General features: G+C 37.8%; 1 protein-coding gene across 1 annotated transcript in view; it reads right to left on the reverse strand.

The window, feature by feature from the left end:
• CCDC73 (coiled-coil domain containing 73) overlaps window positions 1-24,375 on the reverse strand; it is a 65,729-nt gene that overhangs the window by 30,985 nt on the left and 10,369 nt on the right. Inside the window, exons 2-6 of the mRNA XM_059709213.1 lie at window positions 20,934-21,005; window positions 17,483-17,554; window positions 11,752-11,787; window positions 10,758-10,832; window positions 4,963-5,001 (exon numbers count right to left, since the gene is read on the reverse strand). Coding sequence (XP_059565196.1) covers window positions 4,963-5,001; window positions 10,758-10,832; window positions 11,752-11,787; window positions 17,483-17,554; window positions 20,934-21,005 — 294 coding nt within the window. The remainder of the gene's footprint in view (window positions 1-4,962; window positions 5,002-10,757; window positions 10,833-11,751; window positions 11,788-17,482; window positions 17,555-20,933; window positions 21,006-24,375) is intronic.

A 24,375-nucleotide genomic window follows, 5' to 3' on the forward strand; every position in this document is an offset into this window, starting at 1 on the left:
TCATAAGTTTATGGTGTTGATTATATTCCACAAATGAGTGAGATCATGTGATATTTATCTTTCTCTGACTTATTTCGCTTAGCATAATGCTCTCCAGGTCCATCCATGCTGTTGCAAATGGTAGGAGTTCCTTCCTTTTTACAGCAGCATAGTAGTTCATTGTGTAGATGTACCACTGTTTTTTAATCCACTTATCTGCTGTTGGATACTTAGGCTGTTTCCAAATCTTAGCTATTGTAAGTTGTGCTGCTATATACACAGGGGTGCATATATCCTTTCTGATTGGTGTTTCTAGATTCATGGAATATATTCCTAGAAGTGGGATCACTGAGTCAAATGGGAGTTCCATTTTCAGATTTCTGAGGAAACTCCATACAGTTCTCCACAGTGGCTGCACCAGTCTGCATTCCCACCAGCAGTGCATGAGGGTTCCTTTATCTCCACATCCTCGCCATCACTTGTCATTTGTTGATAGCCATTCTGACAGGTGTGAGATGGTATCTCATTGTTTTGATTTGCATCTCTCAGATGATTAGTGACTTTGAGCATGTTTTTATATGTCTCTTGGCCTTCTGTATGTCCTCTTTCGAAAAGTACCTATTTAGGTCCGTTGCCCATTTTTTGATTGGATTGTATATCTTCCTTTTGTTAAGTTGTATGAGTTCCCTGTAAATGTTGGAGATTAAACCCTTATCGGTGATAACATTGACAAATATGTTCTCCCATGCAGTGGGCTTTCTTGTTTTGTTGATGGTTTCTTTTGCTGTGCAGCAGCTTTTTATTTTGATGTAGTCCATTTGTTTATTTTCTCTTTAGTTTCCATTGCCCTAGGAGCTGTATTGGTGAAGATATTGCTACGACATAATGTGTAAGATTTCGCTGCCTGTGGATTCCTCTAAGATTTTCATGGTTTCCCGTCTTATGTTTAAGTCCTTTATCCATTTTGAGTTTATTTTTGAGTATGGTGTAAGTTGGTGGTCTAGTTTCATTTCTTTTTTTGCATGTATCTGTCCAATTTTCCCAACACCATTTATTGAAGAGACTGTCTTGACTTCTACATGCAACTTTTTAGAACTACATTTACTAATAAATGGTATAGCAGCTCATTTCTCCCTTTTCTCATTTCCTTATGAAGATTGATTTGAAAACCTTTCAAAATACAATTAATTTCCCATGGGACACCTAACACATAAGTAAATCTTAGAGAAAAAGATAAAAAGCAAAAACTTCATATATTCTTCATTTCTAATTTTGCAACTTACCTTTCAATTTCTTCAATATAAACCCAATATAGCAATGGGATTATAAAACTCACTTTTTAAAAATATGGCATATGTAAGATACTTTCTTTTTTTTTTGTTTGTGTTTTGTTTTTTTACCTCTTCTAAGTTTTATATGTGACATTCTAACTCAGAGTTGTTTTAAAATATACAAATATCATCATTCATCAAATATTTTTAAACAAAGGAAAACATATGTAGTATCTACATTTATCAAACAATCTCTTATCCAAGCATTTTAGGTTAGAAAGGTCGAGTATCTCTGAGTCCAAGAAACACTCCATCAGTTCAAGGAGATGAAATATGAAGAAAGTTATATGAAGTTATATGAAGAAAGTTATATGAAGAAAGTTATATCCCAAAGATGCTCAACACCACAGCTTCACAATAGACATTTATTCCCCATAATATACAATGCAGCACATAATAGAGGAAGACAGCACTCAGGAATATAGCCATGAGGTAGCCTCTCATGGCTGGCTCTCCTGGACTTTTAAGGAATCCGTTTCCAAAGGCCCTCTGTTCCTTAAGATGAAGAATGTGGTAAGGGTGCCGGAGCTTCAGGAGGCTGTCTGCCCAATCGTTGTGCCACTAGAAATTATCCAAGACAAAGGTTGTGCTGCTCCTTCACTTGTAAGCACCGTCCCCAAAATACGTGACAGAATGATGAAATTGCCAAAAACAAAACAAAAAAATCCAGCAGCACACCCAGCAGCACCTATTACATTACTGTAGTTCATGGCTGGTTATCCATAGGATCCAGCTCCGTCTCCTTGAAAAAAATAACATGTCCAACTCAATTAACCCAAAGCAACCTGGTAATGAAAGAACCATCTGTCTTATTTTTCAGTTTCTCTCTACACATACACACAGCTTTATTGTTACATGCGGAGGTGAGAGAAGGAGCTGTTGCTCTGAAAACCCTCTGATGAGAGGGCTGTAGGATACTTTCTTAGTCACAAAAATAAGATATGTATATTACTTAAAGAATCGAAATTTATATTTTGTATGTGTGTACTGATATACATAATCATTATAATTATGAAGATTATTTCCAGACAAGTCTTCAGTCTAAAAATATTTGACTCTGAAAGAAAATATGTGGTAATTCTAAATCATATAAAAACCTTCAATATTGTTTTTTAAGATCCTCACCCATGGATATTTTTTCCATTGATTTCTAGAGAGAGATGGAGGGAGGGAGGAAAGGGTGATATATATATATATAGAGAAACATGGACATGAGAGTGAGAGAGACATATCAATTGGTTGTCTCCTGCATGCAGGGCTAGGGAGGCTGGGGAACCTGCAACCAAGGTATGTGCCCTAGACCTGGAATCGAACCTGTGACCCATGACGCTCTAACCACTGAACAAAACTGGTCAGGGTGAAATTCTTCAATATTGAAACTTTATTTTAATAAAGAAAAATAAATTCCTAAGTATTTTCTTTAGAGGAAAGGGATATACAAAAATAAATAAAATATAACTAAAAGATGGTTGGATAAATGTTTACTTCATTCATTAAGCTCTATTAGCTACTCAACATAGTCACCTCAATGATCGAATCACAATGACAGTTATTCAGATGTTCTCTGGTTTGTTTTTATCATGTTTTATTGCATTCTTTTTATTAGTAATAATCAATGTGATCCTTTGTTCAAAAGAAGATTTGAGTACCTTTAGAAATAGATGCATCTCTCAATTCATAACGCTGTTAATTTAGAGACAAACTCCACAAAAACGAGCTTATTAAATCCACAAAAGACAGAAACTTAGTAGTAGTTAAGGGCTCACCAAAAGAAGATCATAAACTTCTTTGAAAGTTTCTTAATGCTATTTTTCAAATTATTTCTTTCAGCACACGACTTTATTAATTACTTCCCAAAGTCCAACATTGACACTATGACCACCTTGCTTCCTTTTCCTGTCTTGCCCATAGAGTCAAATAATATAAATGTACTAATTTAAATGAAATAAGATGGACTGAAGTACTGAATATTGTATAGCACTTTAAATAATGAAAAGATCATCTGACCCTGACTGATGTGGCTCAGTTGGTTGAGCCAGTTGTCCAGTGCACTGAAAGGTCGCCAGTTCAATCCCAGTGCGTGTATAGGAGGCAACTGATCGATGTTTCTCTCTCACATCGATGTTTCTCTCTCTCTCTCCTTTCCTCTCCAAAATCAATTTTAAAAATCTATAAAAATAAATAAAAGTGGCAAAATATCCTTGTTAAAAAATATCTCATCTGAATTATATAAAAATAATGTAAAAAGAAGAGTGTAAGAATCTTCAGGGGGAAAAAAGACTATATTTAACTTTAAGATCAATTATCTCAAAACATACAATATTCTGCCATAATGGGCATAAATATTAAATGTACATCTCTCTATATAAAGTTTTTTAATGCAAAGTGATTGAAGGCTTTGAACTGTCAGAAAAAATATAACTATAACTCAAATATCATTTTAGTAGATTCTTTAGAGGCTGTAATTCATAGTAACAAAATGCTCAGAAGTGGCCAAAGCCAACCATAAGTATACTGCATGTTTCCATGGTTTTTTAAGATTATGAATATCTGTTTGATGAAATTTTAAAGTGGAATAAATAAAACACATTTTATGTTGCTTTTACTCTTTAACTTGTAGCCTTATCTCTCAGGTCAGAGGGCACATTATTCAATTTCACTATATTTTGTGTAAAACCACTGTAGCGTTGAAGATGACTTTCAGTACAAATGTCATGGTACTTAAGGCTAAACTGGAATCTAGTTTTTCAGCTTTTTAATTAAAATAATAGTTTAAAACAGTCTGACAATATTATCTTTATTCTTTCCAGTTGAACAATGACACAATTTTCACATCTTTTATTTAATCAAGCTTAGCAATCTTTCTATAGCTCTTTTATTTTCTAACACACCAAAACAATTTCAAGGAGAAAATACTTTGTTTTATATTTAATGTCTGAAGGATAACCTTTCATTTCTTACTTCTCATTTATATATAATATATAAACTTTACTCATCAATTAATATTCCTTGCTCTATGGTCTGCTCCAAAGAAGGAAGACTGAAATAGGGTAAACCCACCAAAGAAGCCCTCTGAAGATTTAAGTTGATATAGGAGAATTTTGCTTATTCAAAAATACAAAAGTAAATCCTTCGAATCAAACCGGGATAAAAAGGGAATATCAAAGTAAGTATTTCATAATATGTTATGCTGTAAAAGTGAAAATATTGACTTTTAATATGCTATAGAAGAGGAATACACAAACACTTGTTGCATGATAAAGGATGGATACCATACCACAAGTGCTGTATTCAAATGGTATATCATGTTATTGTTATTTTTCAGGCTATAATTAATAACTTTATGTTTGTATAAACACCTAGAAAAGATATGTTTAAAAGGTTTTCCTGTTCTTATTTCTTTGTTTTATTTTAATATAAAACCTCTACCAATACTACAGAACCTGTATTAAACTTATTTATCATATGTAAACACTATGTAATCTGGAAATAAATTTTTGAAATAGATTAAGTTATTTTTGTAATTCAGTCATTTAAAGAAGATATTAATATCCAATTTCAACCTTTTTTTGAGTCAAATTTATATTGATAAAAGTACAATGCACATTATGTATCTGTCTGGGGGAGGGTGTATATTTTGTAATTTCCTTACCATTTCACTCACTTTCTTCTGTAAAGAATATTTAGAAACCTTGAAAACAAGTGGAAAATCTCATTAATTTTTTTAAAAATTAACTAGTTACAAATTCCTCCTGATAATAAAACTGAATGCTATGAAATGTGCCATTTACCTTCCATGCACTATTTATTTCCAGTGACTTTTTTCCCCCCAAAATGTTATTTACCATAACTTTCTTCCTTTTAGCAAAGCAATACATTCATTTATTTATTCAGCACATATTATGGAGCACCTACTATATGCCAGGCACTTTTCTTGGATACAGCAGTGAACAAAACAAACTTCCTTTACTTAATAAGCTTTATGTCCAGTGGAGATGGTGATAGACAGACAAAATATAAGTAAGAAGTACAGAAGTTAAGAGAGTGACAACTACTATAAAGAAAAATAAAGCAAGAGGAATAGCAAGAGCAGTCTAGGTGAGCTTGTCATTTATTATTAGCTCTTCATTGAAGAAAATTTGATAAAAATCGATTGGGAATAGGAAAATTTGATAAAAATAGATTAGGAATAGGAAGAGGATAAACTTGTTTTAAACAAATCATCTCACAACCCAGAAATTGCAATCATTGATATTTTTATTCTAACATACTTGTTATGCATTTATACTTTAAAAGAGAGAGAGAAGGGAGAGGAATAATAATATATGTGCTACTTTGTACCCTATTTTTACCTAATATATAACAAACACCTTTTGTGACAAGTGAGCCTACAACATAACTTTTTAATGGCTACATAGTATTCCACATTTATATCATAGTTTATCACATCACTCTCATTTTTGTCTAGTTTATCTAGTTTACAGCTTTATGAAACTATTCTGAAATAAACATGCTTGAACCAAGAACTGTATAGTTATTCATTTTAGCAGGATAAATTCCAAGGAGCTGAATCCCTAAGTTTTGTTTATTTTTATAGACTTTTAACAATTTTACATAGTCCTCCAGAGTAGTTAACCAAGTTAAACCTCAATTAGCCATGTATGAGTGCTTATTTTCTTAAATCCTGCTCATATTTATTAATTTAAAAAAATACAATAATTACTTCATATTTCCTATGAAATAAATTTTTTTGCACACTACCTTGAACAAGCTGATAATTGTAAACAGGAGACTTAATCCTGTATTTCTTGTTCCATCAACTTCAAAAAATATTTCTGTATATTGGATTCAACTTCACTTTACCACACTTTTTAATCAACAAGGTTGGTAACATTTAAGTTTTATTCTGTAGCCATAATTCAGTTTTCCATGCTTTATTTAAAGGTTAATTATACAAAAGATAAGCCTACAGTGTTTATGTTATGGCAATCAATATAAACATTGTTTAATGCAGAACCCAATAAGGGGCTAATACTACATTTCCTTCTCTATATACAGATTCAACATGCTACATGAAGGATAATTTTACTAGTGTCAGGACCTAACTACCTTCTCTCTTCTTATATTCCATCATCTGCTCAAAACCATCCCAAATTTTAATATGCTTTATGCCTTAATTATACAGTAATCTATTTTCCCTGGAGTTTTTAACCACGTCCTACTTTTGTGTTGTTGTTGAAGCAAGACAAAGGATTTTTTTACTACATCACTAATATCATCCAATCTGAGGCATGAAATCCATTCCCTTATTTTTACTGAAAACATTCTTCTTGGAACTCATTGACATTTTGTTGTACTTAATTTTTATTCACTTTGCTACATCAAAGCAACAAAGAAATCCAAAATAAAAACTGCCTAACATCTCAAATAGGGAGAATCTAAACAATGTTAAGACAACTGGATAAGAATCTAGAAAAATACAGACTTAGATTCATATCTCATACTCTGCTACAAAAATAAACTTCAAGTCATCAGAGATGAAATGTAAAATTTTAGTACATAGGAAGTAATAAAAGAAAATCTGGGTAAATCCCTTTACAACTTTGTAGTGGTAAAAGCCTTTCTAACCATTACAAAGCCTAAAAGTCATTAAAAATAAATAATTAATAGCAAAAATTAAACAAAAATCAAAACACAAATGACAAACTGGAGAAACTATCTGGCCCAGCCCAGCATGGCTCAGTGGTTGAGTGCTGACCTATGAACCAGGAGATCATGGTTCCATTCCCGGTCAGACTCCATCCCGTCGGGGGCGTGCAGGAGGCAGCTGATCAATGATTCTCTCTCATCATTGATGTTTCTATCCCTCTCTCCCTCTCCCTTCCTCTCTCTGAAATTGAAAGAAAAAAGTAACAATTTGAAGCTCAGAACACAGACAGCAAGGGCTTATTTGTGAGAAATGTAAAGAATTCATGGGAGTGATAGCAAGACTAGGAGGTCCCAGCACTTACACACACACACACACACACACACACACACACACACACACGCACGCACGCACGCACGCACACACACACACACACACACACACTTTAACTACTACCTACAACTGAAAATATAGCCCTAGAGGAGCTAGAGAGTACAATTAAGGAGCTGCAGCCCTGGCTGGTGTGGCTCAAAAATATTTTGAAACTCTGATACCAAAGCCAGACAAAGATACCACAAGACAAAAAAATTTTGACCAATATCTATGATGAACATACATGCAAAATTTTTCAATAAAATTCTAACAAACTGAATTCAACAGCATATTAAAAGGATAGTACACCATGACAAGTGCAACTTATCCCTGTGCTACAAAGATAGTCCAACATAGCAAATCAAACGATGTGGTATTTATCACATTAACAGAATGACAAATAATCATGTTCATCTCAATAGATGCAGAAAAAGCCTTTGACAAAATTCATTATCTATTCATAATAAAATATCTCAACAAAACAGTTATACAAGGAACTTATGTAAACACAAGGCCATCTATAAAAAGCTCACAGTAAAAATCATAATCAATTCAGTATAAGTCAAGGGTACCCATTCTCATCACTTCTATTCAGCACAGTACTAGAAGTCCTTGGCAGAGCAATTAGGCAAGGAAAAAAACAAACATCGAAATTAGAAGGAAAAAGTAATACTCTATTTAAAGATAACATGTTCATATATATAGAAAACTCTAAAGACAACAAAAAATACACTGTTAAAACTAATAAATGAATTCATTAAAACTTTAGGTCACAACATCAACATACAAAAATCTGCCACATTTTTTTCTATCTACAAAACACACACAAAATAACCGTAAAGGAATTAATAACTGAATTCACAATATCAATAAAAAATAACATACTTAGGAATAAATTTAACGAAAGTGGTAAAAGACTGATCACTGAGTATTATGAAACACAGATGAAGAAAATTTTAAGATACAGATAGATGGAAAGATATCCTGTGTACATGGATGCAAGAATTAATATTGTTAAAATAATCCTGGCTGGTTTCTCAGTAGTTAGAACATCAGCCCACAGACCAAAAAGGGTCTCGGGTTTGATTCCTAGTCAAGAGCATGTACCCCTGTTCTGTTTATTCCCATCCCTGGTTGGCTGCAGGCAACCAATCAATGTGTCTCTCACATCGATGTTTCTCTCTCTCTCTTTCTTCCTCACTTCCTCCCTCCCTTCCACTCTCTCTAAAAACCAATGAAAAAAATATCCTCTAGTGAGGATTAAAAAATATATATTGTTAAAATGTCCCTATTACCCAAAGTGATCTACAGATTCAATGTCAATCTCTACATAAATAGAAGAAAACAATCCTAAGATTCATATTGCACCACCTAACACCCTGAACGGCTAAAGCAACTTTGAGCAAGATGAATAAACTGACTTCAAAATATATTTCAAAACTGTGGTAATCAAAACAGTATGATAATGGCATAAAAACAGACATCTTGACCAATGGAACAGAATAGAGATTCCAGAAATAAATCCATGCATCTATTCCAACTGATCTTCAACAAGAGCGCCAAGATACATAGTGAGGAAAGGGCAGTCTTCAAAAAATGGTGTTGGATAGTTACATTCAGAAGACTGAAATTGGACCATTATCTCACACCATACACAAAATCTTGCATTATTACAAAAATCAACTAAAAATGTATTAAAGGCTTAAAAATAGGATGTCAAACAGTAAAACTACTAGAAGAAAAAAAAAATGGGAAAAGAGCTTCTTGACATTAGTCTCTAGGGCCAGTGGTTCTCAACCTTCTGGCCCTTTAAATACAGTACCTCATGTTGTGACCCAATCATAAAATTATTTTCATTGCTACTTCATAACTGTAATGTTGCTACTGTTATGAATCGTAATGTAAATATCTGATATGCAGGATGGTCTTAGGTGACTCCTGTGAAAGGGTCGTTCGACCGCCAAAGGAGTCGTGACCCACAGGTTGAGAACCGCTGGTCTAGGCCAACAAAGGCAAAAACAAACAGGCAAGTGGAATTGTATAAAACTAAAAAGCTTCTGCACAGCAAAGGAAATAATCATCAGAGTGAAAACATAACCTATAGAATGAGAGAAACATCTGCAAATATATCCAAAATATGTCAGGAATTCATATACTCACTAGCAAAACACAACACAAATAATCTAATTCAAAAATGGACTGAGGACCTGAATAGACATGTCTCAAAAGAAGACACATTGCCCTGACCAGTTTGGCTCAGTGGATAGAGCGTCAGCCTGCGGACTGAAGGGTCCCAGGTTCGATTCCAGTCAAGGACATGTACCTTGATTGCAGGCACATCCCCAGTACAGGGTGTGCAGGAGGCAACTGATCGATGTTTCTCTCGCATCGATGTTTCTAACTCTCTATCCTTCTCCCTTCCTCCACGTAAAAAAATCAATAAAATAATTTTTTTAAAAAAGAAGACACATACATGGCCAACAGGTATATGCAAATGTGCTCGACATCACTCATCATCAAGGGAATGTAAATCAAACCCACAATGAGGTATCACCTAACTCTTATTAGAATGGCTGTGATAAAAAAAAAAAAAGATGAAGTTAATGAGGATGTGGAGAAAAACGGAACCCTTGTACTACCTTAATCAGACTAAAGGAAGAAAGTTTGTCATCTGCTTAAACAAGTCCACACTATGGTGTGAATTACCTGATTAAGGTAGTGACTTCCAGGATCCTTCCACTGTAAAAATGTATTTTGCTCTCTGTAGTTAATGTTATCTATAGGATGATATTTTGAAATCATGTGAATATCTTCCCTCCAATAATCTTTAATTTACTTTTTAATCTAATTTTAATGTTTGTATTCCCTATCAAAATGTAAGTGCACCAGGGCAGAGATTTCGTCCTTTTTAATCACTGCTGTATCCCCAGTGCTTAGAAAAGTGCTCGGCACATAGACTATATAAATATATATATAAAATCATCATTAGTTGTACACCTCTGTATTCTCTGAGACTGTGAACAACTTAAAGGCAAATGTGATGTTTTCTTCATCTTTGTATTTACAGAAAATAACCACATTACTTAGCAAGTAATAATGACTCAATTAATGTTATTTAAAATTTTAGGAACCATGGGTGAATCTGTCATAGTATACACGCCTGACTTATTTTCCTTTAATATCTAATTATATTACTATGAAAAATAATGAAAGTTATTTTAATATTTCTTTTTAAAATAAAAAATGAAGCAAAAATCTTTCTAATTTGAAATTCAAGATTCTAAGATAAAAAGTACTAAATTATATATTATATATCATAGGTGATTTTTTTTATTAGCTTTGCATTGCTAGCTTACATGTTTAATGATATTTTATTGATACAATGCTAAAATGCCAAATTACTTTTTAAGCAATACTTATTACTTTACCTGTAATGCTTTTAATGTTTCTTTCAATCCTTCTATTTCTTTTTCTTTTATTTCTGTAGCAAGTTGATATTTTCCCTTTAAGTAAAAAACTATATTTCAGTATTTTCCTATGTAAATAATACTATTAAGGTGGAAATATAAGAGCTTAAGAACCAAACTCTCCACTGTAAATGTAATACTTCACAGGCTTTACACTTGTATCCACACTACAACGTAAACTTCTAAAGACTTCAAAACATTGTAAAATTACAGTAAGTCATTTATGAGATTATGAATATCATGAAATGAAAAATCTTATAACAACAAATTTTATCAATACACCATTCTTGAGAACTTGTGAATACTGTATAATTAAGTATTTAATCCATATAGCTAGAATAAATATATTTTAATTAACAAAATACAGGTACGTTTGTCTTATAAATTTAAGGATATGGGAGAATTTTTAAAAGAAGGTCTTTAGCTAAAAATAACAAACCATAAATTATTAATATTATAAGTGATATGTTCATTGACATACTCAAAACATGTATTAACTATTAGATAGCTAGGAAAAATGTTTAATGCCAGATGAACTTCTAGGACTGTTTGGAGTTGTGTCCTCTTTTCCAGTTGGTTGGCACCCGGATGACAATCATTTTAATGTTTTTTAAAGAAGGTAATTGCATTAAAAAGCACTAAAAAATATTACACTTAATTGCAGTAGAGTGGAAATAGCATTAATTTGGGGGCTGAAGAGATCTGGGTTCTAGTCCCAACTTTACCACTTCAAAATGGGATACTGAACTTCAGCAAGTCTTGATAGGTCTCAATGTTCTCAATTGCAAAATAACAGTGGTCAAGTAACACGATTCCCTTGGGTCCTTTCTGTGTCTAACATTTTCAGCAATTAACAGTTTCCATTAGTGTATTACTAATGCTCCTTTCCATTATGGCAACAATTACTTAAATACATTTAACCATGCTTTAAATTGTTAAAAAAATTAATTAATACCTTTTCTTCGTCCAAGGCACACATCTTCATTTGCAACTACAAACAATTATAAAGATTAAAACACAGGTAAGTAAACTGTTAACAGTGATTTACACAGTGAGATTATAGATATATTTTACATGATTATTGTTTGAACTTGATAAAATGTGAATATGCTTTTACAATGAATGAGAAAATAAATAATAAAACATGAATGGAAGGAAAAAGCCAGTCAACAAAGGAAATGAATTAGAGACAACAATCATTCTTGAAAGTTTAGTTTTGCCCTCCAGAAGTTTTTTCTTAAATATTTCAGTAATTTGCTATCTACTCATAAATAATAACATAACATTTTCTAAGGGCACACTGTTATGAAATAAATACCATTTGTATTTGCATTGACAATATATCCTGAAAATTTTAAAAATGCATGTAACAGTATAATAAACAATGACTTTTTAAAACAGGAAAACTAAAGTAAACTTGCCAAAAAAAACTAGTTAAATATTCTAAGCACTGCAAGGATATTAGACAAAGTTGTGTCTGAGCAACATCTTCACTGATACAGCTCCTATGGCAAAGGAAACTAAGGAGAAAATAAATAAATGAGACTATCCTATCTAATAAAAGAGAAACATGGTAATTAGCGTACGTCTGCTACCCTTCCCATTGGCTAATCAGCGAGATATGCAAATTAACTGCCAGACAAGATGGCGGCCGGCAGCCAGGCAGCTTGAAACATGAGGCTTGTTTGCTTCAGTGACAGAGAACTCCAACGTTCCCTGCCTGCCTTGACGGCTTCTGAGCTTGCAGTTTGAAACATTGTTACAAATATAGAAGCTAAACAAAACCCCAGAAACCTGCTTTCAGCCCGCCGGGATCTCAGAGTTGGAGTTGATACAGAGTTTCGATTATAGAACCCAAACAAACCAGATACCTGCTTTCAGCAGCACAGGCCTCAGAGCTGGAGCCAGAGCTAAAGCTGGCCCAGAATAAAAAAAAAAAAAAAAAAAAAGAAAGAAAAAAAGGAGCAGTTGGGAGATTCAGTCACCCGCCAGCCTGAAAACAGCCCTCAGCCCCTCATCCAGACTGGCAAGGCACCCCAGTGGGGACCCCCACCCTGAAGGGTGTGTGACCAGCTGCAAACAGCCATCATCCCCTCATCCAGGCTGGCCAGGCACCCCAGTGGGGACCCCCACCCTGATCCAGGACACCCTTCAGGGCAAACCAGCCAGCCCCCACCCGTGCACCAGGCCTCTATCCTATATAGTAAAAGGGTAATATGCCTCCCAGCACCAGGATCAGCGGAGCTGAGAGGCCTCCCGGCACCAGGATCAGTGTGACAGGGGGCAGCGGCCAAACTCCCTGATCGCCCTGCGGCTCTGTGTGTGACAGGGGGCGGGGCCACAACCTCCCTATTCGCCCTGCTCTGTTCATGACAGGGGAAGGTGCCTCAACCCCCTGATCAGCCCTGCTCTGTGCCTGATAGGGAGGAGCTCCCCAACCCCCTGATAGCCCTGCAGCTCTGTGTGTGACAGGTTGCGGCGCCCCAACCCCCCCCCTCCCTGTGTGTGTGACGGGGTAGAGCCATAACCTCCCCATCGGCCCTGCCCTGAGTGTAAGAGTGGCGGCGCCCCAGCCCACTGATCGGCCCTGCTCTGTGGGTGATTGAGGGTGGCGCCCCAACCCCCCCTTCATGGGCCCTGCTCTGTGTGTGATGGGGTAGAGCCATAACCTCCCCATGGGCCCTGCCCTGAGTGTGACAGTGGCGGCGCCCCAACCCCCTGATCGGCCCTGCTCTGTGGGTGATAGAGGGCGGCGCCCCAACCCCCTGATCTGCCCTGCTCTGTGCGTGACAGGGGGGAGCTCCCCAACCCCCTGATGGGCCCTGCTCTGTGACAGGGGGTGGCGCCACAACCTCCCCATCGACCCTGCCTTGAGTGTGACAGGGGGCGGTGCCACAACCCCCCAGTCGGCCCTACCCTGAGCATGACTGAGGGTGGCATCGCAACCTCCCGATCCGCCCTGCTCTGTGCATGACAGGGGGTGGCGCCCCAACTCCCCAATCGGTCCTGCTCTGAGTCTGACCAGGGGCTGCACCTAGGGATTGGGCCTGCCCTCTGCCACCCGGGAGCAGACCTAAGCCAGCAGGTTGTTATCTCCCGAGGGGTCCCAGACTGCGAGAGGGCACAGGCCGGGCTGAGGGGAGGGACACCCCCCTCCCTCCCGAGTGCACAAATTTTTGTGCACCGGGCCTCTAGTATCAAAATAAAAAGCTGCTGTGCAGTTGAAGAAACCACCGACAAAACAATAAGAAAGCCCACTGCATGGGAGAACACATTTGCCAATGTTATCTACATTAATAAAAGACAAACATGCAAATTGATCGTACCTTTGCTACGCCTTAAGCCACGTCCACCAGCCAATCAGAGCGACTATATGCAAATTAACCCAAACAAGATGGCGGCCAGCAGCCATGGAGCTAGAGCAAACAGGAGGCTTAGATGGCCCAGTGATGAAGGAAGCCAAGCTTCCCGCCTGCTGCGGCCAGCTCTGATGTCCACTCAAGGCAACAAAGTTTTAATTATAGAAGGTAAATAAACCCAAGATACGTGCTTTCAGATGGCCATGGCCATGGAGCTGGAGCGAGCAAGAGGCTTGGGTTGCCCCAGTGATGGAGGAAGCCAAGCTTCCCGCCAGCTGAGGCTGGCTCTGAGCTCCACTCAAGGCAACAAAGTTTCAATTATAGAAGATAAATCCCAGAATAAAAAAATAAATAAATAAAGGAGAGGCTGGGAGCTTCCGTCGCCGGGGAGCTTGGCTAGCCTGAAAACAGCCCTCAGCCCCTCACCCAGACTGGCCAGGCACCCCAGTGGGGACCCCTTACCCTAAAGGGGGTGTGGCTAGCCTGAAAACAGCCATCAGCCCCTCACCCAGGCTGGCCAAACCTCCATGGGGTGAGGATCCCCACTGGGGGCGGGGGGGCTTGACCAGACTGCAAAGAGCCATCAGCTCCTCGCCCAGGCTGGTCAGGCACCCAGTGGGGATCCCCACCCTGAAGGGGGTGTGACCAGCTGCAAACAGCCATGAGCCCCTCATCCAGGCTGGCCAGGCACCCCAGCAGGACCCCCACCCTGATCCGGGACACCCTTCAGGGCAAACCAGCCGGCCCCCACCCATGCACTAGGCCTCTATCCTATATAATAAAAGGATATTATGTAAATTGACCCTAACAGCAGAATGACTGGGAATGACTGATCGCTATGACACACACTGACCACCAGGGGGCAGATGCTCAATGCAGGAGCTGTCCCCTGGTGGTCAGTGCGCTCCCACAGGGGATCTCTGTTCAGCCACAAGCCAGACTGATGGCTGCCAGCACAGCGGTGGTGGTGGGAGCCTCTCCCGCCTCCTCAGCAGCACTAAGGATGTCTGACTGCAGCTTAGGACTGCTCCCTGCTGGTAAGTGGACATCCCCAAAGGGCTGCCAGGCTGCCAGAGGGATGTCTGACTGCCAGCTTGGACCCGATCCCCCAGGGAGCGGGCCTAAGCCAGCAGGTGGACATCCTCCGAGGGGTCCCAGACTGCAAGAGGGCATAGGCTGGGCTGAGGGACCTGCCCGAGTGCACAAATTTTTGTGCACTGTTCCTCTAGTATCTAATAAGGGCCTAACCTCCAAAATGTATACGGAATTCATACATCTTAACAAAAAGAAGGTAAACAATCCAATCAAAATATGGGCAAAGGACTTAGACACTTTTTGAAAGTGAACAACAGAAGGCCAAGAGACATATGAAAACACGCTGAAAGTCACTAATCATCTGAGAGATGCAAATCAAAATGACAATGAGATACCATCTCACATCTGTCAGAATGGCTATCATCAACAAATCAACAAATGACAAGTGATGGCGAGGATGCGGAGAAAAAGGAACCCTCATGCACTGCTGGTGGGAATGCAGACTGGTGCAGCCACTGTGGAAAACAGTATGAAGTTTCCTCAAAAAATTAAAAATGAAACTCCAGTTTGACCCAGTAATCCTACTTCTAGGAATATATTCCAAGAAACTAGAAACACCAGTCAGAAAGGACATATACATCCCTATGTTCATAGCAGCACAATTTACAATAACTAAAATTTGGAAACAGCCTAATTGCCCATCAGCAGACAAGTGGATTAAAAAACAGTGGTACTTCTACACAATGGAATATTACACTGCTGTATAAAAGAACTCTTATCATTTGCAATAGCATGGATGGACATGGAGAGTATTATGATAAGTGAAATAAGTCAGTTAGAGAAAGATAAATATCACATGATCTCACTCATTTGTGGAATATAATGAACAACATAAACTGACGAACAAAAATAGAAACAGAGAAGCATCAAACAGACTGTAAATTTCAGAGGGAAGGCAGGGGAGGGTATGTGTGGAGGGGTAAGAGATCAACCAAAGGACTTGTATGCATGCATATAAGCACAACCAATGGACACAGACAGTAGGGAAGTGAGAGAATGTGCTGTGGGGGGGGGTGGCTGGGGAGAGGTAAGGGGGGAAAAAGGAGACATATGTAATACTATATGTTATCCTTTAAACAGTAAAGAATTTAAAAAAAAGAAATGAAATTTTTCTTTGGAATTTCTCCATCTAATTTTCTATATGTCTTGTTACATTCTAGAATCCTTAAAAATAAATAAATAAATAAAAAGAATCCCAAAGCACTCTCTCCTCTATTCTTGAGATACCTGGATATCCTTATCTAGCTCAAAGTCCCTTGTGATATCGGAAACAAACACTTGCTCTCTCTCCTAAAGAAGATTATGCTATATACATTTGGCTTCTGCTTCCTTACCCTTCAATTAAAACTCCCATAATTTTGATGAGGCCAATCTCAGACTAAAAAAAGTTTATCATTTGCCTAAATAAATCTATGCTAAAGTATAAATTACCAATGACTTTAACCCACTAGTGATTTACGGTGTATAGGTTTATTTCTTTTTATACATTTGTTTTTCTAAACACACCTATATGGAGATGAAGACAAAAAAGGGGCGGGGGAATGAATTTTTTAAAGTCATGTTGGAAAGGCTATAAGAAAAAACACTTCCAGAGGATATTTTTCAGGAACATATTTCTTACACTTATATTTTCTAACTAGGGACTGAAGAGAGAAAGTTGAGGTTGTAAAGAAGAGCTATAGAATTCAAAATAACAAAGGAGTTGCTATTCGGTTCTTTAAAAATATTTTTCTTTTCCTTTTTTTCTATTTTTCTACTAGTCTTACTTAGTTGCTGGTGGTTAATATTTATGGAGGCTTCAGTGCATGATAATCACATCCCCTCATCTTTTACATCTCCCTACCTGCAGCTCTGCTTTTCATCAGTGATACAATTCTAGCTTGGGTAAAGAAGTAATGTTGAAAGGGTTAAGATCCTAGAATACTCTAATTAAACAGAGGAAGGGGAAAAGGGAGAGAAAAAGAACACCCACATCATTACCCTGATTTATTCAGAACAGATGAAAACACATCTACAAGAAAATAGTTTTCCCAATTTCTCTCCATAACTAACTCATTCTACCACATTATACTCTTTATTATGTTATGATTCAAAATAACCTTATTCATTTCCTGCTTCCAATAATATGTTTTTGTGTGTGTCTTCAGTGTGTATGGATAGAAGCTTATAATATTCATAAAGAGGAGATGTTATATTTAATACTATAGTGTTAGTCTATCCATATGAAATTACCTGCTTTTTAAAAACTGCCATTGCTTCTTTGTGTTGCTTTGTTAATGTTTCCTTTTGATTCTGAAGAGTTTCCTATTTTAAAAAATGATAAAAAGTTAAGACATAAATTCTAGCAACTCTTTCAGTTTAAACTTTAATTGGCTTCACTATGTAAATAAAAGTTAAGTATATTTGTTGCATATATAATTTCATGCTTTTGAAATGCAATTTTAAACCAATTTTATGATTTTTTTACTGTCGTGAAATCATCAAACAATTATTTTGCTTCCAGATGCTTCTTTATGATAAATCTAGAGACCCAGTGCATGAATTCATGCACGAGTGAAGTCCCAAGGCCTGGCCAGCGATCGGAGCCAATCAGGGCTGGCAAGCCATGGGAGGTTGGCTGTGGGAGCGCACTAACCACCAGTGGGCAGCTCCTGCACTGAGCATCTGCTCTCTGGTGATCAGTGTGTGTCATAGCAACTGGTCACAAGGGTCATTAGGCTTTTATATATCTACTAGAGGCCTGTTGCACAAAGAGATTCATGCAATAGGCCTTCCTTCCCCTGGCTGCTGGCACCGGTTTTCCTCCAGCACCTGGGACCCAGGCCTTCGCTCCGGCCACAGCAGAGAAGCCAAGCCTCTTCAGTCTTTAGTCGTCTTCAGTCTTCGTTTGGGCCGGAGCTTTCAGTCTTCGCTCCACGTCTACATATGCAAATTAACTGCCATCTTTGTTGGGTTAATTTGCATACTCATCCTGATTGGCTGGCGGGCATAGCAGAGTGACGCCAATTTGCATGTTTCCCTTTTATTCATGTAGATAGATACATTACTTTATTAAAATTTAAACTCTAAACATAGCTTGCTGCAAAGCTTTCTTCAAGAAAATATCTTTCATCAAAAGTTATTAACATTCCTTGTACACAAGCAGACTGTAGTCTTAGAATTTCCAAATAAACCAATTTTATGATCTAGGCACAAATGTTCATATAGCAACATATGATTCTTTAAATACAATGAAATACTACTAAGTTTTTACAAAACCATAGCTATCACAGGGCATTTAAAATTTAATTTTATTTTTTGGTTAGTTTACATTCAATACTATTTTGTGTTACTTTCAGCTGTACAGCTTAGTGGTTACCAGGGGTGGGCAAACTTTTTGTCTCGAGGGCCACAATGGGTTCTTAAACTGGACCGGAGGGCCGGAACAAAAGCATGGATGGAGTGTTTGTGTGAACTAATATAAATTCAAAGTAAACATCATTACATAAAAGGGTATGGTCTTTTTTTTTTTTAGTTTTATTCATTTCAAACGGGCCGGATCCGGCCCGCGGGCCGTAGTTTGCCCACGGCTGGGTTAGACAATCATATATTTTACAAAGTGTTCCCCCAGCTATTTCCAGTACCCATTTGACACTGTACATAGTTATTACAATATTATTAACAATATTCCCTATGTTGTACTTTACATCCCTGTGACTATTTTGTAACTACCATTTTGTATTTTTTAATCCTTTTGCCTTTTTCTCCCAGCCCCACAACTCCCCTCCCCTCTGGCTACCATTAGTTTGTTCTCTGTATCTATGAGTCTGTTTCAATTTTGTTTGTTTATTCTGTCCTTTAGATTCCACTAAGTGAAATCATACTGTATTTGTCTTTCTCTGATTGGCTTATTTCACTTAGCATAATACTCTCTAGATCCATCCATGCTGTCACAATTGTTAAGATTTTATTCTTTTTATGCCTAAATAACATTCCATTGTATATATGTACCACCACTTTTTTATCCACTCGTCTATTGATGGGCACTTGGGCTGCTTCCACAATCTGGCAATTATAAATAATGCTGCAATGAACATAAGGGTGCATGTATTTTTTCAACTTAGTGTTTTTGGTTTCTTTGGATACATACTCAGGAGTGAAACCACTGGATCACAGGCAATTCCACATTTAATGTTTTGAGGAGCCTCCATACTGCTTACCACAGTGGCTGCACCAATCTGCATTCCCAACAACAGTGCATGAGGGTTCCCTTTTCTCCACATCCTCACCAACACTTGTTTGTTGATTTACTGAGGATAGCCATTCTGACAGGTGTGAGGTGATATCTCATTGTGGTTTTAGTTTGCATTTTTCTGATGATTAGTAACATTGAGCATCTTTTCATATGTATCTTGGCCAACTGTTTGCCCACTTTGGAGAAGTGTCCATTTGGGTCCTTTACCCATTTTTTAAATGGACTGTTTGTTTTTATGGTGTCAAGTTGTATAAGTTCTTTATATATTTTGGATATTAACCCCTCATCTACTGTACTATGGCAAATATCTTCTCCCATTCAGTAGGTTGTCTTTTCATTGTTGATGGTTTCCTTTGCTGTGCAAAAACTTTTAGTCTGACGCAGTCCCATTTGTTTATTTTTTTCTTTTGTTTCCCTTACCCAAGGAGATATAGCAGAAAAAATATTGCTAAGAGAAATATCAGAGATTTTACTCTAACACAGCGCATTTTTGAAAAAAATCCACATATATGATTCCATTTCTTTTTTCCCTTCCCTCCCCACCCTTTTTGGTAGAAGTTCTATGTTCTGTTCTTCAGATTCAAGATAACATTATATTTTTTCTTCTATTTTTATCAAATAATCCTCTTAATTTAAAACTATTAGGCCTTTCAAATATTTCTGTTATTTGACTCCATGTCTCTTACTATATGTTGATTAAACAATGTAAAAGTTTATCTATTGATCTCCTATTATGATAGTTTAGCTTTCTTGTACAGTCATTAACCTACATCTCCTCCCTCTATTCTTCCAACAATTATATAAAAATTGTGGCTTAAGTTAATAGTATTTTTACACTCTATGTAATTTTTATTCAATGCAGAGTCATATAAGCATATCACAATTACATTTCTACTCTCACACAACTTTCATTTCTCCAGAAGTTAGCAATTACATTAAAATATTTTAATTCTCATAGCTAATTTTTAATAATTATCCTTTGCCACTTGAATTCTGATTCTTTTATGTTACCTCCTGTTCCTATTTCAATATTGCCAAATAGTGAGAAGGGCCATAGATAAGGCTAGAGAGAAAATCAGATCTAGTATTCTTTTTATAAAAATATTTGGATACAGTATGTAACAACAACCTAGGAACACATGTACAGTTCTGAGGTTTCACTTCTTAAAAAAAATATTTTGACTCCTCTAAAACATACAATATATTTCTCAGATGTGAAATAGTTCAGTTTTCAGCATTATACTCAGTATTATTCTTAGTTATTTTATCAGAAAGCCTGAATAAAAATTATTCTCAATTTTTTGGAAGCCCAAATGTTAACAATTTTAGTGGGAACTTTAATATTCTGAATATGTTTAGAAAATTTAAAAATTAACTTTGCAATCAAAGATTAGAATACATTTAAAAACAACTGCTAAGAATGCTAATCTGAGAAAAAAATATACTCACATTTTGCCATTTAAGTTCTTGTGTCTCCACAATAATTTTACCAATCTGCTCTTCATATTGAATTTCTGCTTCCTACATCAAAAAGAAGAAGAAAGATTTTAGGGAAATTAAGACCTTAAATCTTCCAGTTTTAGCTCTTTCTATAGAGATAAAAAGAGCATGTTCTAACCCTTACAACAAGAAAAAAACTGAACAAATTGCAAATTTGCTTACCTGAGACATAAACTACTGAATACTGATAAGAGACCTCAGCTAAAAGATCTTAATAAATTGCTAAAGACAGAATGTGGGCTAGTGTAAGATTGTGAATCCCCTGAGGGGCCCCAAAGTAATGAAGTTTATACCTTCTACCAGGCTTTTTTTATTTTTACTTTTTTCTAGGAAGCCCACTAGATACTTACAGTGAAGGATGGGGAAAATCCTGAGAAAGCTTTCTCTGGTGGTACTGGCTGGGAAGAAGAGCAATTATAAGTCACCTTCTCTATTTCCCCTCCAGACCAAAAACCTTAATCTGTTGGGGAAAGAACAAAAAACAAAACAAAACAAACCCACAAAACAACAACAGCACTAAAGCTAAGGACACTAGTGGAACTGACCCAGGGGAAGGGAACTAACAGCCACAACTGAAAATTCTACCTTCCTTATCTCCCCTAAGGAACAAAAGTCTAATCTACAGAGGGAAGGGCAATAAAAACTGCAGCACGAGAGCACCCGTGGAAACCCACTGCAGGTAGGAGAGAAGAAGGCTAGGAAAATAAAACAGCTCTAGGAGGAGCAGGAATACAGGCTTCATTCAGCATTAAATATGAGGGAGGGATCAAAACTCTTGTGAAGACCCCACCCTGATAATCAGCCTTAATAAGAACATCAGAGAATGCCCTGTTCTCCCACCTACTATAACCACCCCCACTAACAAGAAGAGGAGCTGCAAAGACAGACTCTCTGGGAAGGAAAGGAAAAGGCCCAAAGCCAGACAGGAAGCAGTTATGTAGAAACCCCCTCTGATTCTGTTTAAAATAATGTAATACTCCAGAATTAGTCCACACCATAACACAAGGTATCACTGGAGAAATCTAAAGCTTCCATTGAAAACTTCAACAGGCAGACTTGAAAACTGCCTGGTTGAGTACTGAAGGTGTGCCACACACACACACGCAGGGAGCCCTTCTGCAAAGACTAGGAGGTGTGTGCTTTTTCCCTTTGGCCCCATGTATTTAGGGAAATCTCTATCAAGCAAAGCTGATAAGCTAAAAAAGCACAATGATGACTTCAATAGCCATATATTACAAAAACTGCAGCCTTTACAAAATTATTTAAGAAATGTCAAAAACAAATAATGACAAGCAGCAATCTTGGTGAGAAAGAGAAAACTGATTTCTAGGGTTGCCACGTATTCAAAAGGGTCATGTCTAGTTTTAAACAAAATATTACAAGGCATGGAAAAAACAACAACAACAGGAAAGTGTGATCCATACACAGGAAAGAAATGAAGAGGAACTGTCCTTGAGCAATTACAGATGATGAACTTACTAGACAAAGACTTTATTATTTTTTTAATATATTTTTTATTAAGATACTAGGGGCCTGGTGCACGAAATTCGTGCACTGGGTGTGTGTGGGGGGGAGTGTCCCTCAGCCCAGCCTGCCCCCTCTCACATACTGGGAGCCCTCAGGCGTTGACCCCCATCACCCTCCAATCGCAGGATCGGCCCCTTGCCCAGGCCTGATGCCTCTGGCCTAGGCGTCTGGCCCGGGCAGTGGGGACCTGCAGCTGCAGCGGCCCCACGATCGTGGGCTTCGCTTTAGGCCCAGGCAAGGGACCCCTAGCTCCTGGGACTGCCAGCTTCGACCGTGCCCAGCTCCCATCGCTGGCTCCACCCCTACTTCCTGCTATCACTGGCCAGGGCGGAAAAGGCACCTGATTCTCTGATCATGGCTGGGGGGCAGGGCAAAGGCGGCCCCAGGGCCGCCTTTGCCCTGCCCCCCAGGTCTTAGCTCCCCCCTGGGTTTCCAATCACTGTCAGTGGCAGGGGGCTTCTTCCTGCTTTCCCTTTCGCCTCCCTGCATTGTGCCTACATACGCAAATTAACCGCCATCTTGTTGGCAGTTAACTGCCAATCTTAGTTGGCAGTTAATTTGCATATAGCCCTGATTAGCCAATGAAAAGGGTAGCTCGTACGCCAATTACCATTTTTCTCTTTTATTAGTGTTGATTACATATGTGTCCTTATCCCCACATTACCCTCTACCCCCCCCCCCCCTGCTCATGCCCTCACCCACCCCGTTGTCCGTGTCCATTGTTTAGGCCTATATGCTTGCATATAAGTCCTTCGGTTGATCTTTCCCCCTTACCCCCACCCTCCCCTACCTTCGCTCCAAGGTCCGACAGTCCAATCAATGCCTCTCTGTCTCTGGATCAGTCCTTGTTCATCAGTTTATGTTGTTCATTATATTCCACAAATGAGTGAGATCATGTGGTATTTATCTGCTCTCCAGTTCCATCCATGCTGTGACAAATGGTAAGAGTTCCTTTTTCTTTTTCCTCTTCTTAAAGAATACCTTTCAGCATTTCATATAATGCTGGTTTGGTGGTGATGAACTCCTTTAGCATTTTCTTATCTGTGAAGCTCTTTATCTGACCTTCTATTCTGAATGATAGCTTTGCTGGATAAAGTAATCTTGGTTGTAGGTTCTTGCTGTTCATCACTTTGAATATTTCTTGCCACTCTCTTCTGGCTTGCATGGTTTCTGTTGAGAAATCAGCTGACAGTCGTATGGGTACTCCCTTGTAGGTAACTGACTGTCTTTCTCTTGCTGCTTTTAAGATTCTCTCTGTCTTTTGCTCTTGGCATTTTAATTATGATGTGTCTTGGTGTGGTCCTCTTTGGGTTCCTTTTGTTTGGGGTTCTCTGCGCTTCCTGGACTTGTAAGTCTATTTCTTTGACCAGGTAGGGGAAGTTTTCTGTCATTATTTCTTCAAATAGGTTTTCAATATCTTGCTCTCTCTCTTCTTCTGGTACCCCTATAATTCTGATGTTGGTACGTTTGAAGTTGTCCCAGAGGCTCCTTACACTATCTTCATATTTTTGGAATCTTTTTTCTTTTTTCTTTTTCGGTTGGGTCTTTTTTGTTTCTTCGTATTTCAAATCTTTGACTTGACTCTTGGGACCCTCTTGTTTGCTGTTGGATCTCTGTATATTATTCTTTATTTCAGTCAGTGTATGCTTAATTTCTAGTTGGCCCTTTTTCATATCCTCGAGAGTCTCACTAGATTTATCGAGGGCCTCACTAAATTTATCGGCAGTTTCCATAAAATTCTTGAAAAACCTTATAAACGTGGCCTTGAACTCTATATCCAGTCGTTTGCTTTCCTCCATTTCTGTCATTTGTGACCTGTTTCATTGTCTCCGCATTTTTTATGCTTCCCTGTGTTGGTAGAGTT

This window comes from Myotis daubentonii, chromosome 9 (assembly GCF_963259705.1).
Source record: "Myotis daubentonii chromosome 9, mMyoDau2.1, whole genome shotgun sequence".
In the NCBI taxonomy this organism is placed as follows: Eukaryota; Metazoa; Chordata; class Mammalia; order Chiroptera; family Vespertilionidae; genus Myotis; species Myotis daubentonii.